The sequence below is a fragment of the Xenopus tropicalis genome, chromosome 3 (assembly GCF_000004195.4).
Source record: "Xenopus tropicalis strain Nigerian chromosome 3, UCB_Xtro_10.0, whole genome shotgun sequence".
NCBI classification, from domain to species: Eukaryota; Metazoa; Chordata; class Amphibia; order Anura; family Pipidae; genus Xenopus; species Xenopus tropicalis.
The window spans coordinates 48,619,073-48,637,934 of record NC_030679.2 but is presented as its reverse complement, the minus strand read 5'-3'; the positions used below and the strand labels follow the sequence as shown (position 1 = coordinate 48,637,934).

Genomic DNA, 18,862 nt, shown 5'->3' with positions numbered 1-18,862 from the left:
CCATGAATTCTACTGTCTACCAAAAAATTCTGAAGGAGAATGTCCAGCCATCTGTTTGTCAACTCAAGCTGAAGCGATCTTGGGTGCTGCAGCAGGACAATTACCCAAAACACACCAGCAAATCCACTTCTGAATGGCTGAAGAAAAACAAAATGAAGACTTTGGAGTGGCCTAGTCAAAGTCCTGACCTGAATCCTATTGAGATGTTGTGGCATGACCTTAAAAAGGCGGTTCATGCTAGAAAACCCTCAAATAAAGCTGAATTACAACAATTCTGCAAAGATGAGTGGGCCAAAATTCCTCCAGAGCGCTGTAAAAGACTCGTTGCAAGTTATCGCAAATGCTTGATTGCAGTTATTGCTGCTAAGGGTGGCCCAACCAGTTATTAGGTTCAGGGGGCAATTACTTTTTCACACAGGGCCATGTAGGTTTGGATTTTTTTTCTCCCTAAATAATAAAAACTGCATTTTGTGTTTACTTGTGTTATCTTTGACTAATAGTTAAATGTGTTTGATGATCAGAAACATTTTGTGTGACAAACATGCAAAAGAATAAGAAATCAGGAAGGGGGCAAATAGTTTTTCACACCACTGTACATCTGTTATATGAATTGTATCTCTATACTTGTTAACGACTGCATTTTTAAAAGATGGTGGGACAGCATCTGCTGGGAAGAACTGTGATAAAACTTAAACAGCTGGAATGGTGCACATTAAAAAAAGGGCACCATCATAAAATTATAAAATGACTGTACTTAGTGGTCATCACAGAAAGAAACCATTTAAAGAAAGCCAATTTGATGAAAGCTCAAAATTCCATATTGCTCTTGCTTACAAATGATGGCGAAATGACTACAGAGACTAATTATCCAATGACTGGAAATGTCTCAGCATGAATAATGCTTGAATTATTTATGTATACCTAACGATGCCTTTAATTCCAAGTCTCTAATACCAATATTTAAACATCGAATATGTGTAACGCACAATCATTCAACCTAAAATCCAATTCAGATAATAAGAGATAAAAAATCTGACCCATTTTGAAATAAGACCTCTATAGAAACTCTATCAGCATCATCTTCCAGAACTTTGCTCTGTTTCATTGTGGGTGCTTTAGTTAAGTCAGGGTGAAAGCTTTCTGTAATATTTCTTTCTATAGATTTAGGCAACATGCACTAGACATCATCAAGATCAATTTGACATTTGACGTATGAATGCACTAGAAATTGATTTAGCAACACCATTCAAGTATATTGATAGCCACTGCACAGGCTGTTATATCCTTGTATGTACCCACTCAACATTTATTCTGTGGCCGAGAAGGTCCATTAGTGACAGCAGAAAATTGTGGTGAGATACCTGCTTTACCTTTTTTGTAAATTCTGCATAGTTGCAATGGCAGTGATCATATAAAAGCAGGAAACATAACAGAATTCCCAGCAACAAAACAGCATTGTAAAAATACAAATAATGACATAGACGGAACATAACATTTAGGGGTAAGATAAACTGTAAAAAGCCAAATTTTCTTAATATGAATTTAGTGTTTCGGTATTATAAGGTTAACAGATCATCTAAAAAATCAGGAGCAGGTTGCTGGTTGTATTACCAAGAAATACAACCAGTGCTTTCCTTCTGGAATTTTCCCCAATTTTCACATGATTTAGTCTCAAGTGAAGTGTGCAAAGCATGTCTCTATGTTTTTTTACCCACAATGCAGCTTTATTTCTCACAATTCCAGCATAATTGGGGCTGTGCAATTAAGTCCAACAAGTTACTGTCTTGTCCAGAAAAACATGTTTAAGAATGACATTGAAGCTGGAATATACAAACATTAATACCTAAATGTTTTCCAACTACAGCATCTAGCACCACAACATATTATCAAGATTTATTGCATGCTAGGAACAGTTCTCCCAAGGGAAAGTGGGCCAATAAATGCTTTGTTCGTGTGTACATTCACTCTCTTTGTTCTTTGTGATTATCACTCAAGGAACAGAAGAAACAGCATTATATTCCACCTTCTGATGTTTGCTTATAGTGTAATACAGTCTGTAGAAGAAACAGCAATCTTGCTATATTAGGAGATGATAATTCAGATAATACCAGTAAGGATGCATCTTGCATTTGTAATTAGGCTGAAGCTGTAAAATAGAAAGCCATTCTGTATTGACTACCTTGATCCAATGCTGACACATTACTTCTCTAAAGGCATCGGAATGATAAAGGATCACAGTGACCCATTCTTTATTATTGGTAGTTATTGAGTAGTTTGATGAGCAAGAAAAGAATGTAAGCCATTTGCCGTGACATCCCAGCATAGTCTAACCCCAGTCCAACAAAAGGGAAATTCTAATGCAGCCCCTGATACTCCATCAACATCAACTAAACATCGAATCTGGGAATTTTTCAGAGCTATTTAACTTCTTCAACAAGATTCTAGATGTACTTTTGATGCTTTTGTCATGCTTTTTGTTTTTAAAAAGGAAACCATAATGGAGTAAATTATTGGTTTCACCCATTTTGTCTATCTTTAAAACTTAATCTTGCTCTTCTCATATTCAGTTTTGGCTATTACAACCTAGTTTTAACTACTGAAAAATTACATGTTTCAGCAAGCTTGATCTTGATTATGTTCACCTTTCCAGACTTGGTCAAATCCATTACTTTCCAGAAGCTAAAATTTGTTAATGTTAAAGGAGACGTGTAGTATAACTAAAAGACCCTCCAATATAATAAAAAATATATGGTGCTGTTTTTACTTTGGACTACAAAATAATATTATCTTAAAAACTGTTCCCTTTATTGGAGCTCCCCATCGATCTGCCATGGTCCCTATGAGGGGTGGGTGTGTTCTAACAGTCCCTGGCAGAAGCACAATAGGAGGGGATAGCCAATTACATCCCTGCAATTGCACAAGACAGAATGCAGTTCCTTATGAGATCCACCTAGCGCTGATTGGCTCCTGTACTACAGTGCAGAGTGCTGAGTGCCACTAGCTCCACTGCACAGCCTGGGAAAGCAGGAAGTGAAACAGATAGGCGGGACTACTAGGATGTTTGGGGAAATACTCAATCCAAAACACATCTTTTTAAGCACATTCCTTCTACATTTAAAAGAGTATAATACACTGCTACATTCTTGTTTTTATTCAATATGTTGGCTTTGAATTGAGCAATATCAAAAACATATGTCAACAATTATTATATGTCAATTATTATGATATTCAGATTTCACTAGCATTATTTTATTGCCTACTATTCCATACCAATACATATTAAAAAGAGGTTAACAGAAAAGGTGGACAAGCATAACAAAAGAATACTATTAAAATTATATCTACTATATTGCCCATGTAGATACACAGCCCTTTATGCTATTTCCTCTGTTTTGTAAGTTACATTTAACACTATCATTCTTTGTAGAACAGTTTTTGTAAGGTAAATTGCAAGAGTGTCAGTGAAATAAGATAAATACAGCAAGATAAATCTATGATAATTATCAGGTAGTAATAATAATAATAATAAGGTTGTGAAATGATTCTGATAAAGAGGACACAGTCTTAGGGCTTTTTCAAATGTAAGGTAATTGTGAACAAGTATTTTGTGCACAGTGACCTCAACACTGGCCTTGTCTGAGAGAAACCGCCTTACCTCTCCTTCTGCGTCCAACCGGCTGACTTCATCTGACATGCTTGTTAAATTGCCAGCATGCAGCAAAGAATCATCATCTTTTGATGGACTGTTTGCAGCCTCTAAATCATCAAAGAATATATTTATATCTTTAACTCCTGAAAGAAAAACACAGATCCCAGATTACATTAATATGATTATATATCTTATATATTATAACAGAAACAGGAACCCTAAAGGAAAACTGAATATTATTAAAGGGTAAGCTGCACTCAGTATTTTTAATTTGCAGTGTTTTACTCTGTAAAGTAAACTCACAAAATATAGTCCAGATTTTACATTCCATTTATCTTCTTTTGTTTGCAAGTGGCACCATGAAGAATCTACTGTATTGTCCTGTTTTTTTTTAAGCCTATGAAGAATGCCTAAGTTGAGACATGGACCTCTAGCCATCAATGAAATACTTTATTTGTTCTCTACAGGCTATTTATAATAGAATTGTGGAGGATTTTAACAAATGTCCAGTATTATAGTTTTTACCTGGGTACTGAATTTCTGTGTTCCCATTTGAGAGTGCACATTTGCCGGAGGCCTCCATTTTTATTGCTTTTCTGAGTGGCGGAAGTGAGGAATGCCCGACCACAGTCTGTTCGTTAGGAAGAGAATGGCTGGCCACACTTCCCTTTTGATGGATTTGCAGCTGGTTTTTAGACCCATGAATAGATATGCTTATTCCTAGGGGACAAATAAAATGGACTAGGTTACATTGTGATACAACTGGGTGATTCGCTTCCAAAGACAATACTATATAATACTATTGTAAAATGACCCATCATGTATGTGGGATGTAAGTTATATACTGGAAATAGCTCATAATACAAAGCTAATCTTCTAGCATCCACTAAAATAGTAAAACCCAGTCTGATAGCCTGCTGCCCCACTTTCCTCCTCCCTGACTTCTCTGTTAATCAAATGAAATATGCAGCCCATCTAGCTCTATCCTTGCCGGTCATCCTCACTGCAGTGATACATTATCAGTTACACCTACAGTACATATGTTAATAAAGGCAGTTTATTTATACTACACTGGGCAGAAAGATAGTATTTGTTGAAGATGTGTTTTCCCTTGGTTAAAAGCCTTAGTTCTCTTCATGAATCCATCACTGCTGCTTGCAATTTGGTACGCCCCAACAGTGTAATTTTTGCCCATCAAGACAACAAATGTAAAAAAAGCATGCATTAATATAGCCCAGACCTACTGGAATAAAAATGGAATAACAACTGGGAATCCTGGCAGATCAAGCCACTCTCAGACATTTATGTAACATTTGTTTCCATGTTTATGCCTCTGGCATTCTTGTAGAGAAAACAGAATTTGAGTGTAAAGTATCACAATTTTGATGAGACAGTACGGTGACCCATGATGAAACCATGGTTGCTGAAAGTGGAGAAGCCACAATACACTGTTAATATAAATCAATACTTATCATGTGTACACTATTTTTCACCATTAGCAAAGTCAATGGTCCATATATTAGCGCAAATAAATATTTATACAAATACTCATTATGATCTGACATTCTCTAATTTCTGCCCTCTGGCACTGACCTCAGGCAGCCTTGAAGTTAATTTTGTAATGTCATTGAAGAATGTACACTGTAAAACAAAGCTGGATTTTCAATTTTCAGCCACTCTGCATCTTGAGATGATTTTGAAAATAGTAACTCAAAGCATGAACGTTTAAAGAATGACTTTAACTGAACTACAGGAACAGAAATATTAGCAGTTAAGCGAGCAGCCTGTTCATCAGCATGCAGAAGTCTCATTATAAATAAAACAACGTAGACAGATATTTCAAAAAAGGCATTTACTGATGAACAACTTCAGACATGGGAAGACAATGTAGATAACGCTTCCATTTTAATATTAAGTTGGAATATTTAATATTGAGTTGAAAAGAAATAACTACAGTAAAGAGAACCAGTATGTTGTAAATCTGAGCTCTTCTTACCAATACTGACTTTGTGCTTTCTTCTGCTTCTTGGCACACCATCCTCTCATGCTCTTATTCTGAACAGAATTTTACTTACTGATCACCATTATTCACTGCCACCACGCATATGGAGAAAGTTCTCAACCATGCTCTGGTACCTATGACTAGAGTGCCTTTATACACTAGTAGTATACGTAAACATTTTTACATGGTGGCCAGAAGTGGAACCTACAGAGACATCAATGACAGATAGGGATACTGGCTCTGCTGAGAAGGAGCATATCCACTGGATATTCCAACAGTTACAAAACAATGTCTGCTTTGCCCACATCTGCAGATTACTTTACAAGGCAGGGCAGGTACATTATTTATGGTTCACAGTTTCGTGTCGCCTAAAACTCATTCTGCTGTGAAAACCAATATTAAATCTTTAAAGCAGTTTTCAGGCAAATGATGGGTCCTTGAACTTTAGAAGAGGGAGAGAAAAGAAGAGCAGAATAGTTTACAAAATATAAGCAAGTAATACTCATTAGATACAGGTACACCTTGGCCCTTCCCCAGCAAAGAGTTGCTTATTATTCTCATTGGGCATATAAGTAGGCTACATTTTTTTTAATCCCAAATGTATGAATTTACACAGTCTAACACTTAGCTAACACTTAATTGCCATTTTATCAAGATCCCCCTACAAGAATGATACATCTTACATAGAACCAAGATAATGACAACAAACAGGTTACTATAAATAAAAGTGAATCTTGTACAGATCCATGTAGCACATCACCCTAGTATAGAAAGAGGAACTGACAACCACTCCTTGTACATGATCCTTCAGGCGTCTCTGTACGTATACAAATAGCACCACTAAACCCAAAAGTCTTTTGTTTAGAAAACATACAATTACATGGCACTATATCAAAAACCTTAGCTAAATCTTGACCATATCCACTGCAACCCCACTGACCAACATCCTATTCACTTAAATCACTTCATCATAAAAGCAAGTACATTTGTTTGGCATGATCTGTCTGCAATAGCACATATATTGCCCAACCTTGTTAGAGAAGCTCCTATCCACTATGCCACAACTGTTCCTCATAGAAAAAAATGGAATATTGTGATTTCTTCCAAATATAGTGCCATAGTCCAAACATGGTGCAAGCCTCTCTCTTTTGAGACTGTTGGTACAAGCAACCCTCTCCAGTTTACAAAATAAAAAGCACACATTAAAAAAACAAACAAACAGGGCATAAAACACTGAATAAATTGGTTACATTCTTTTTAACCATTTTAATTACTGTGAGAACGATACTTATATATACTTAACAAAATAGGGAAGAAAAATAAATAATATACACTGTATATATATTTATATATTTGAGAAACGTTAATATGAACTTTAGCAATTATATGAAAGCACAGAACCCCTGGGAAATTAGAAGGTAGCTGGATCTCTGCTTATGTGGAAAAAAAAAATGGTTGACTTTCTGTAATATTCTCAAAGTCATCACTTTCTGCCCTGAAGTATACTGCATTGTTCTTTCAAAGGAGCAGAAAAATGTATGAAATATTAAATGTCTTCTGGCATATTTTGTACTTTCTGCAATAGCTATATCCTAAGATTAAAGGGAAGCTAACCCCAAATATATATTTTTTAAAAATGAAAGAATAATCAGTTCTCAGATCAGCTTTACAAACTAAAAAACAATGCCAATGATTTTAGCTATTTGTAAATGTAATTGTTATCAAAAGCAGCATGTTTCTTGTGCTATTCATTGCACTACTGGTTCTCACTACAGATACCATTGTAACAATCCAGCGAAACTCTGCTCAAGCCAATTCTCATAATTCTTATACCGCGGTGTACTTTTGATGTGAATAACATCTTTTCCCCCAAATCCTTATTGTTCACGTTTTTTCCAAACTAAAAATCTTGGCTGAGTGGTTTTTTATGAGAAAACTCGAAAACGGGACCTTTTAAAAAAAATTGAAAAGCAATGAAATCACATTCCACCCAACATTTTTAATTATTTTATTTATATTCAAGTTTTTGAGTCTTTTACAAGTAAAAGTAAAATTTTAAAATAGTTGTAACTGCAATTTTTTCCTCGAAAAATTCTAATTATGGTATAAACTCAAATTCAAATGTTGTTAAATCTGTCCCTTAGCCTCAGCAAATCCGTTTTACATTGTCATAAAAGTTACAGTCACAGAGTGACAGATCAGAAGGAAGACCCCATTTTGGTAAAGTTTGGGCACCCCTGTCCTACAACTGACATAAAAATCCTTCTAATTTTTTTTAATGTACAATAGGCACCACAAATAGCACACAACTTACCAAATTTCCTTAACATCCACAACAAACTATGTGCAAGGTTCAGTGCATGCCACAATGCTGGAATTCTAGGGGGGAAATGCTTTGTGGCAGGTAAAAAACATGGTCATTTGTTTACAAATATTACAATATTTAATATATTACAATATTAAATGAGCCCTTGTAAAGACAAAATTAACTTTTGTGCATTAAAATCATGTGATGAACATTGTAAATTGAATAAAGCTGTTGGCAGAGGCATACTGCATTACTGCATGGGATCTAGAATATTTAAATTATCTGCTAATACTGTGGTGTTTTGATGATACAGGTTTTTATACAGCCTGGAATGCATGTGCGTCAGCATTTTCACATAACTCCCAGTCAAGGCAATGGCAGGCAATCCCAGTTAAAGCATGGTGTTCAGGCACTGCTTTTTAACCAAGTTAAAAACAGAACAGCCAGCAAGGCTAAGTGTACCATAACCATTCATTGGATATATCTGTGCTTCTCACTGACTATTTTAGTACCCCAGGCCATGCCATCAAAACCATTTTAAAAGATATACTGTATATACTCGAGTATAAGCCTAGTTTTTCAGCACCCAAAATGTGCTGAAAAAGTCACCCTCGGCTTATACTTGAGTCAGGTGCCATGGGTCCCTCCAGACTAGCACCCTCTGTCCTTTGTGTGCAAATTAGGCCACCTGCAACCAGACCCTCAAGTGCCCTGGCCCACTCCCACTAGCAATACTTATTTGCCCTGATGTGTTCTCCGGGACTGGGTCTGCTGCCAGTTTGCCAATGTGCAATGAGCGTGGGGTAGAACTCATATTGTTTTTGTTGACCCTCTTCTCCGCTTACAGAGCTAGTTTACTGTTTTTCTTTGAAATAAATATTAAAAAACATATACCCCACTGATGCCTCAATTAATGTCATTTTATTGGTATTTATTTTGATTATTGAAACTTAGCAGTAGCTGCTGCATTTCCCACCCTAGGCTTATACTCGAGTCAATAAGTTTTTCCAGTTCTCTTAGGTAAAATTAGGTACCTCGGCTTATATTCGGATCGGCTTATACTCGAGTATATACGGGTATATTAAATAATGAAGTATGGCAATTGCAAATACTGCTAGATTAACATACTGATATTACAATTGCATTGGAAAAATTTTCTTTATAAGAAATCCATTTATTTAATTTCTCTCTCATACTCTAGGGAAGTGATCCCCAATCAGTGACTCGCTAACCTCCTGGATGTGGCAAACATGTTGCAAGAAGAGGGGGAACAATTCGGAGTAGTCAAGGACAGGCCGCCCACTAGACCACCAGGTATTGTTACAGAGGCAAGTTTTGGTTAAATAAAAATAAGATGTACTATCGAACAAAGCAAAGCCTCGCTGAAAGTCTGCATAGAGGCTACCAAATAGCCAATCACAGCCTCTATTTGGCACCTCCATGAACTTTTATGATGCTTGTGTTGCTCTCCAAGTCTTTTATGTTTGACAAGTAAGAAAGGTTGGGGACCCTTGCTCTAGGGCAGTGCTGTCCAACTTCTGTGGCACCGAGGGCCGGAATTTTTCCGGCCTCCGTGGTGGAGGGCCGATAATGGAAGCTAGTTTTGACCACTCCCCTTTTTAAAACCACACCCACTTGAAACCACACCCATGTTATCGCATGACCATAGCCATATTAATGGTGGTAGTACAGCAAAAACCTGCCATACTCTGCCATCCCTACCCTGCCTGTGTGTGCCATACTCTGCCTTCCCTACCCTGCCTGTGTTTGCCATACTCTGCCTTCCCTACTCTTCCTGTGTGCGCCACACTCTGCCTGCCCCACCCTGCCTGTGTGTGCCATACTCTGACTTCCCTACCCTGCCTGTGTGTGCCATACTCTGCCTTCCCTACCCTGCCTGTGTGTGCCATACTCTGCCTTCCCTACCCTGCCTGTGTGTGCCATACTCTGTCTGCCCTATGCTGCCTGTGTGTGCCATACTCTGCCTTCCCTACCCTGCCTGTGTATGCCATACTCTGCCTTTCCTACCCTGCCTGTGTGTGCGATACTCTGCCTTCCCTACCCTGCCTGTGTGTATGGCACACAAAGGCAGCATAGGGCAGGCAGAGTATGGCACACACAGGCAGCCTACAGTGACGCAATGCTGCCATTGCTCCTACAGTCTGCACAATAACTATGTATTAAAAAACATTTTAATTGCAGTACCACCTCAGTATATGTTCTTTTTATAGTGTGCAGGGTTTATTTTGGGTTTCTACTGCTTCTACAGTCTGTCTGAGGTGTGAACAGGGGAACAATGTGGGTGATTACAGCCTGAGCCTGAGGTGTGAACAATGCAGGGGATGAACAATGCAGGGATTAAAAGGTGTGAACAACACAGGGGATTACATTTTTAAACAATACAGGAGGTTTACAGCCTGAATCTGAGGTGTTAACCATGCAGGGAGCCTGTACTAATACCATTTAAAGCTTACACAAAGGTAAGTTAGCAAAGCAGCCAGACAGGTGGGGGGCCACACAGAGGGGGGTCGCGGGCCACCAGTTGGACAGCACTGCTCTAGGGTATACTTTAATTTAATTACATTTTGTATGAAAACATCCTAAATTTTTCTATGTGTAAGGATTCATGCACCACTTGCAACAAGTTTCATGGCCATGCAGAACAGGGATTCTAAACTTATGAGTCAGGACCAAAAAGTAGGTCCCATGCTACTTAGGCTCCAGTTGTACAATTGATTCCCATAACACAATGCCATAGAAAATTATTAAAATAAGGTGCATAATCAGTTATAAACCTATTTAAGGTCTCTCTAGGTATGTCCCCAAGAAATAGGTTATGTAGAAAAACAGGGCTTACAGAAGCAATTTTATTGTACCACTTTGTATAAAACTCCATTTATAATTAATACCCTCACATGTATGACACCACAACACAAGCATGTTAATGTCAAAGTTCTTATTCCATTATGTTTAGAATGGTACAGGTATAATTTGCACACTGTATTATGGTCACTTAAGCAAAGCAGCTATAGGTGTGAACTTTCTCTCTAATTGCTCGCAAAAACATTTCCTCCTATGTTTTGTACATTCAAAAGCAGTACCAGTCTCATTGCAAAAGATGCAAAATCCTATGGAAAGGGACTGTGGCTGTGGGGTAACGGGTATAGTAGGGAGAGATGCTGCCTATAGTAGCAGTGGGGATAATAGCCTCTGGGAAGGGATTGTGGCTGTGGGATAACAGGTATAGTAGGGAGAGATGGGGCCTATAGTAGCAGTGGGATAATAGCCTCTGGGAAGGGACTGTGGCTGTGGGATAGCAGGTATAGTAGGGAGAGATGGTGCCTATAGTAGCAGTGGGATAATAGCCTCTGGGAAGGGACTGTGGCTGTGGGATAGCAGGTATAGTAGAGAGAGATGGTGCCTATAGTAACAGTTGGGATAATAGCCTCTGGGAAGGGACTGTGGCTGTGGGATAACAGGTATAGTAGGGAGAGATAGTGCCTATAGTAGCAGTGGGATAATAGCCTCTGGGAAGGGACTGTGGCTGTGGGATAACAGGTATAGTAGGGAGAGCTGGTGCCTATAGTAGCAGTGGGATAATAGCCTCTAGGGAGGGATTGTGGCTGTGGGATAATAGGTATAGTAGGGAGAGCTGGTGCCTATAGTAGCAGTGGGATAATAGCCTCTAGGGAGGGATTGTGGCTGTGGGATAATAGGTATAGTAGGGAGAGATGGTGCCTATAGTAGCAGTGGAATAATAGCCTCTGGGAAGGGACTGTGGCTGTGGGATAGCAGGTATAGTAGGGAGAGATGGTGCCTACAGGAGCAGTGGGATAATAGCCTCTGGGAAGGAACTGAGGGTGTAGGATAGCAGATAAATTAGAGTGAGATCCATATATGGTCCATATACCAGTGGAGATAACCCCTAAAAAGGGACTCCAATACAAAGCAATAATCATGTTTGTTATTTATCTCTTGCACAGATATTTGAGTTGCAGACTGCAGCAGGCGTTCTTTAATATTTATAAATATAAACTGTACTAATCAAAAGCAATGTACAATCTCCTAAACAGCCAATCATGCAATGGTGTGTTTGCACAAGATTTTTGGCTGCTCCGTAAAAAGTAATGCCCTCTTTTATCCCCAAAATTAAAATTAAAAACATTATAGTTTTAACTAAAATATAGTTTCTCTTTAAGAAAATAATCTCTGGGCAACTGCATACAGAGAAAAAGAACCTGAAATATTAATTCTGTGCTATTGTTTTGTAAACAGAGTACTTGCAAGTATCAGTAACCAGACTTTATTGAGAAGACAGTGTGCCTTTTATTTAATGGGACAATAAGGGTTTATTGTTGCCAATCCATTTGCCTAGAAACAATATATCAGTATAAGGTTACCAAGGTTCCCAGGAAGCTCCAAACACTGGGTATCAATCTGCCAGAACATATCGGTATCCAATTTAATGTGGGTGATTTATTTGCCTTTTTTAATTTGTTGCAGGGTGTGAAGATACAACTCATTATTTTAACCTTGTCAGTTTTACAGGATTATGTTCGCACTGGAGATACTGTTCAACAACAGCTGGGGGTCCTTGTGCCATCTTTTTAGAGTATAGACATATACAAAATCATAAACCTTCAATACAATATAAGAAATACCCTGCAGACATTAATAAGTATCTTATTATGCATTAATATCTATTTTATAAGCATAAAGCACAAGCTCCACCAAAGGTATATGATATTTTTTCTACTTCTTGGGCTGAACTAAGCAACACCTTTTACCAAAGGTCTCACCAGTTTGTTACATTAACACTTTACGGTTTGGTGCTGTCTTCTTTGAGAAAGTGGCTATTGGAATTCGGGAGGGTGCCGATCCCTCCAAGCAGTGTGCACCGAGCATTAATTTTTTTGGAGAGCTAAGGGTGTGCGGGTAGGATCTCCTGTTCTTTTCTTTGAGAAAGTGGCCAGCCCCCTAAAAATTTATGTAAAGCCTCTCAAACACAGGCACCATGACTTTAAGGGCCATGACACACAGGGAGATTAGTTGCTGGTGGGATGACATACCCACCACAATTTGCCAAAGTCGCCAATGTTTCCTCTCAACGTCAAATCACGGCGCCACATATGCCATCTCACCGGCAATTTACATTCTAACCAGTGGGATGGCATTGCGGGGAGATTAGTCACCCATGACAACAGAGATTTTGTCGCGGTGCGACTAATCTCTCCGTGTGTCACTGCCCTAAACCGTCTTCTGCAAATGTTGCCCTTTATTGCCATTATTTAGATAACTGCTAATTTACCTTTGTTGCGCTCAACAGAAAATTAAGACTTAAAGGAGAAGGACATTTTAATGCCAATATATTAGCCACATCAGTGCCACCTAGAATGCTATACTAATTCTGCAGAAAGCTTCACCATACCTGAGTAAAGAGCCATAGAAGCTCCATCTGTTTGTTTAAGATAGCAGCTGCCATTTTAGCTTGGTCTCCCTTAGCTTCCTGCTACAGCTCTAGCCATTGGTAGCTGATAAGAGGTGGAGTTTTATGAATTCTTATGGGAGGGGGGAGCAAGAGAGAGGAGAGAGCTGTGCAGACTCTGGCCCCGGGAATGAAGGATTTTTGAGAGAGAAAGTCAGATACCCTAAGAACATGTTTACAAAAAATGAGACAAGAAATCCTGTGTTTCTTTTGATAGAGGACCTTTCTGACAAAGCTTAATTAGTTTTTACCTTTCCTTCTCTTTTAAAGAGATTCTGTCATGATTTTTATGGCGTAGGTTTCATTACTAAATTACACTTTTTACATTACAAATAATTCATCAATCATTTAAAATTTTATTCTTGAACCAAAAAAATATATTTTTTTAAAGCTATAATATTGGATTGTAGGCATCCATCTCAGTGCATTGTTACTGAGTCTCAGAAAGAGCCAACACTTCACAATAGAACTGCTTTAAGATAACCTATTGTTTCTCATGCTTGGTGTAAATAAAGAAGTCATTAATTGCTGTTATCATATCTACCATTAAGTGGGACGTGGGAGCATTTTTAGAAATACAGGTGTCAGGAAGCTGCTACCTTCCCACTTTTCTGTTGATTGGCTGCTGGGGGGGAATGTGAGGGGGTGATATCACTCCATCTTGCGATGCAGCAGTATAGAGTGAAGTTTATCAGAGCACAGATGACATGGCTGGGGGCACCTGAAAAATTAAAAACATGGCTAGCCCCATGCCACATTTCAAAACAAATTATAAAAAAAATCTGTTTGCTCTTTTGAAAAATGGATTTTAATGATGCACGTAACTGATGTGTTTTGTAAAAAACATGTTTTCCATGACAGAATCCCACCCCCCAGAACCAGAGGCAAAATACCCCCTTCAACGCTCTTGCCAAATATTTTACTGGGTGGTAAAAATAATGCTTTATGTACAATTTTTTTAACAGGGAAGAAAGATAAAAATATATATGTTTGTGCAATTTTTTTCCATAAAAGATGGTAAACACATGCTGAACAAATACTCATAATATAGTGTATTATCTAGCTTTGATACTGCACTCATATTTATAACACACATACACATATATATATATCTGACCTGATTGATGCTGTAGCTGTGAGTGCTTTCTACTGTTGAGTTTGATACACATATATATATATATATATATGAAAATTCCTGTGAAAGGTGACTACTTGCGAAGATATCTATTGAAATACTGCACTGGAACGCTGCGCTGCGCTAATGGTGTGCTGCTTACCGGCTGTCTATATGTATATATAAACTAGAGTCAATCTGCACTCGTGTAAAAAAAAAAACAAGATATTGCCTGGGTGCAGTATCAAAGTTAGATAATGCACTTATATAGAAGAACCACACTCACTGGCCTTCTAGAAAGAAAGATGTGTTTATTCAAAAATGGACTAACATTTCGGCTAGCAATCTAGCCTTTCTTAAAGTGACAAATATTTAACAAACAAAGCCAGATAAACCCAAAGTAGCGAGAAAGAAAGGGGAGTGACGTCAGGAAGGCGTTCCTTCAGTGAGACATTGTATGCACACATATTACCCAAAGAAATGTACAAAAACATTTTTGCCTAAAAAATTAAATGAAGAAAAGAAAAATGAAGTAACAAATTAGATTAAGTGATACATAATAAAAAGATACTAATGTAACGAAATGTCCATATGATCGGTTCCCACGTGGATTATATATATTAGAGACAATGTTTCTCAATACATTAGTCTGCACTATGGGTAAGGTTTAGAAAATCATAAAATTTGGTATATGCATCAGCAAACATAGCTAGATTGGCAAACATAATTGAAACTGTGAACATTCTAATGTGCTATTAGGCGATCAGAAGTTTCAGTGGTAGTTGTGCTAAAGTTATATTAAATGAGTATAATAATGCGCTATTAGGAAATCAGACGTTATAGAGGTAGTTGCGCAAAAGATGTCAGAAAAGCTAGAAAGAGTTAATACTTGCTTCAACCGATATGTAAGGAGATGTAAAAAGGATCCATGAAATGCTTTTTATATAGGGTGTGCCCGTTTAATATAATTTTTGTTATATTCATTGTAACTGCACACTTGGACATATAGGATCTTTGCATTTGAGTGCAGGTACTTGAAGGATAAAGGCTGCAGGTGAGCAGCAAATAAAAGGGATGTGGGATTACACAGCAAGGGGTTGTTGGTTCTTGACCCAGAAAGGGTTCACTCACAGAGCAGGGCACAGGGCAGGAAGGCTGTCTGTGCATAATGCTTTCAGTCAATGGGATGACAATCAGGTGTAAGTGAAAGACTCTGTTTTATTTAGAGAACAGGGATCCAGTAAAGTATGTTCAGCAGAGCACAGAAAATACATGATCATGTATTGTTGCCAGTTTGTGGTCCCTTTACTTCATTATATATGAAGTATATAGTATAGTAAAAATGTACTACTGTAAAATATTAGGGTAATAAAAGACACTAAGGAGTTTCATGACCTTATAATATACAGGTAATGGAAGTCCAAGGTGACTTCTAATATCCTCATTTTTTACAACAGGGGTACATTGTCCTGTGACATCATCAGTGACATCACTGAGCATGGTTTATAATTGATGGCCTTTCCTTTTCCTTTGTTGGGAGTTTCCTTTTCTCTGTAGTATAATATCTTGTACTTAATTCTAAGCTGAATGAATCCATAGATCTCAGCCTGCCCCTTCACCTCACCTATGCTCATCTATAGGATCAAACATTATCCAGGTTTTTTGCTGCATAATTCATTTTACAAGTCAAAGCTTCCAATAATTTTCAAAAAGCGCTGGATTGTGCAGTTGTCAGTGAGGGAGAGTGATATCAGTAGCATTACATCCATACTGTTATTTCCAGTAAGCCAAAAAACCCCAATGCATGTGACAGTGGGTAATTCTGATTGGCAGATAAATGCACAATATGGGTAATAAGCAGAAGAAGCTGAAAAACACTTAGTTTAATATATCACACGGGAAAAATGTGACAACAGCAGTGAATTAATAAAGAAAAAAGGATTTTGGAGAAAATAATTGGATCTTAAAAGCTTGTTGAAGAGATAATTGTGCTATTTTCATGCCATAGTAAAATTCAAAGATCTACTATCTAGAATAAACTGATAAATACATCTACTATATAGTAACAAGAGCAGCTTCATGGCTTGCTGTTTTTTAAGTCTATGCTCAAAAGTGTAATTCATTGCATCTTTATGGAATGGTGTTAAGGGGGGCTCATTTTAACTGGTGCTTAGTGCTGTTAGCTATGGTTATCTCTGTAAAAGTAGGCAGGATTTTGATTACAGAGACAGAAGACTTCTCAGTGTGGATGCTTCCCCTGGGATAAAGTAGTAGTAAAGTCTAGAAAAGGGAAAACTAGAAGCTCTCCTATACTTGTTTACAAGCTTTTCATGACACAATTTGCCAGCCTCCTGATGAGGGTCAATTGAGAACTTGAATATTTACATTTTTTCTTTGAGGGGAGCCATAAATAGAAAAGAGAGCAAGACAGAAAAGGCAAAAAAAGAGCGAGAGAAGGTAATAAGCTGACAGAAATGAGAAACCCAGTAGATAACTTTTTAAATTGATAATTAAATGCACAGATGTGACTAGGGATAAATGGAAAAACCAACATATTGACTCCCAAACAGCACTTACTGATTGATTTTCTAGAACATCCTACCCACCTTAATTCTCTGCACTTGTGGTGAGAACTGAGATCGTCTGTCACAAATACTTTTATATCCTACTTCCCTGCTGCATTTAGTGCAGGACTGAAAAGCCAGTTGAAAAAAGATGAAAAAGAAAGGGAAAAAAAATAACCACTAACAGAGATCAAAGAGGGAGACAAAGCTAATAATGTGAAAATGGAAACGGTAGAAACAAAGAATGAAAGAAAAGGTCAGACATGATTAAATATGGAAATATGCTGAGGTAAAAAACTACTCAAAGAGCAAAGACTAGGCAATGGGTCAGACAAGGGATGCTTGTGACTGACAAATTCCACCTACCTAACTGAGCAGTAAGCAGAGCTAAATATGTGCAAATATAATATCAACTACATGATATCAGCCTGCACTTGTGTCATCATGTCTCCCTTTCGAACAGATAATTTCATCCTTTTGGATGCTCAATGGCAAACATTTAAATACAGCACAAACTGGATGTGAATAGTGAACTCACAAATAGTTGGTTAAACGGCTGGTCCTCATCTGAACAAAGGATTCTTTTTTATACTGATGTTTTGTAATAGTATCACAATAAATGCCCCCTCCTGTTATAACATAATACAACCTAAGATATCATTATGATAACATCACAGTAAGAAAAGTAAGTACTCTCCCCATCCATTTTTTTGGATTTTATGTATTTTCATCAGTTAAGTGATGTCTATATTATAGGCTTCTAATAAATTCATAATTAAAAACTTGTGCTTCCCAAAAGTGACATTTCTATTGTTAAACCGTATATAAGTGACATTTGGGTGCAAATGGTGCCGGTTTAGTTGCTGTACCCATATAAAGGGCCATGTGAGGCCTAAAACATTGCTGTGTGACCTTTGGTCTGTACCATAAAATTTTAGTAAACGTGATTTTATATTGATACAGAGGTATGTTATTCATTGACCAGATTGCTACAAATAGCCAATAGCTATTCTGAAATGCTAGCCTGATTAATTAAAACTTAAGCTAATTAGCATGTTTTGCTGCATTGAAAAACAACTGCACTGGATGCAACGCAACCTCAATGACGCTGGTACTCTGGGAAAAACAATTGGGATTTACAAAATGTGCTGCACTCACAAATGATCCTTAAATTCTTCCAGCCCTATCATAAATTATTGTAAACTAATTCTCACTGTCCTGATATCAGCTTCCCTGTACTTGCCTTTTACGATTTTAATGGTCTGTATTTGAAATTGTCAAAATATTTGTAACATTGTTTTGTACTGACTAAATGATTCTGATAATTGCTTTCTTATAAAGACTCTCTTCTTTCCATGATTATTTAGCATGCAGGATCAATCTGGTTATATTATTGCACTCCAAGAAGTCACAGCCTTGCATAGGCATCAGCCTCCATGGAACCAAAAATCTGAATTCAGATTCTATGGGCGATTCCATGACATATCCCCAAAAACCCCATAATGCCCAGACCAGGCCCAGTTCTCAACTCACAGCCACATAAATATGGGGGTAAAGTATGATTTTGATTCTACTTGTCCCTGTAAAGGTTCCACAAGGGTTGCTTCTTTCTATCTTTTAGATTATCACGCAGCAGCACCCTGAAGAAGTGCAAATAAGTATTTATTTGTGCATAAATTAGGTAATGTTTCATGCTTCAAATCAGCCCTTTATCTTCCTCTATATAATTCTCAAACTCAT

At 37.6% G+C, this 18,862-nt stretch overlaps 1 protein-coding gene across 4 annotated transcripts in view; it reads right to left on the bottom strand.

The window, feature by feature from the left end:
* ano4 (anoctamin 4) overlaps positions 1-18,862 on the bottom strand; it is an 88,755-nt gene that overhangs the window by 39,895 nt on the left and 29,998 nt on the right. For all 4 annotated transcript variants that reach the window (XM_004912893.4, XM_012959855.3, XM_012959856.3 and 1 more), the window contains 2 exons: positions 4,175-4,369; positions 3,656-3,792 (listed from right to left, as the gene is read on the bottom strand). In XM_004912893.4, coding sequence (XP_004912950.2) covers positions 3,656-3,792; positions 4,175-4,369 — 332 coding nt within the window. The remainder of the gene's footprint in view (positions 1-3,655; positions 3,793-4,174; positions 4,370-18,862) is intronic.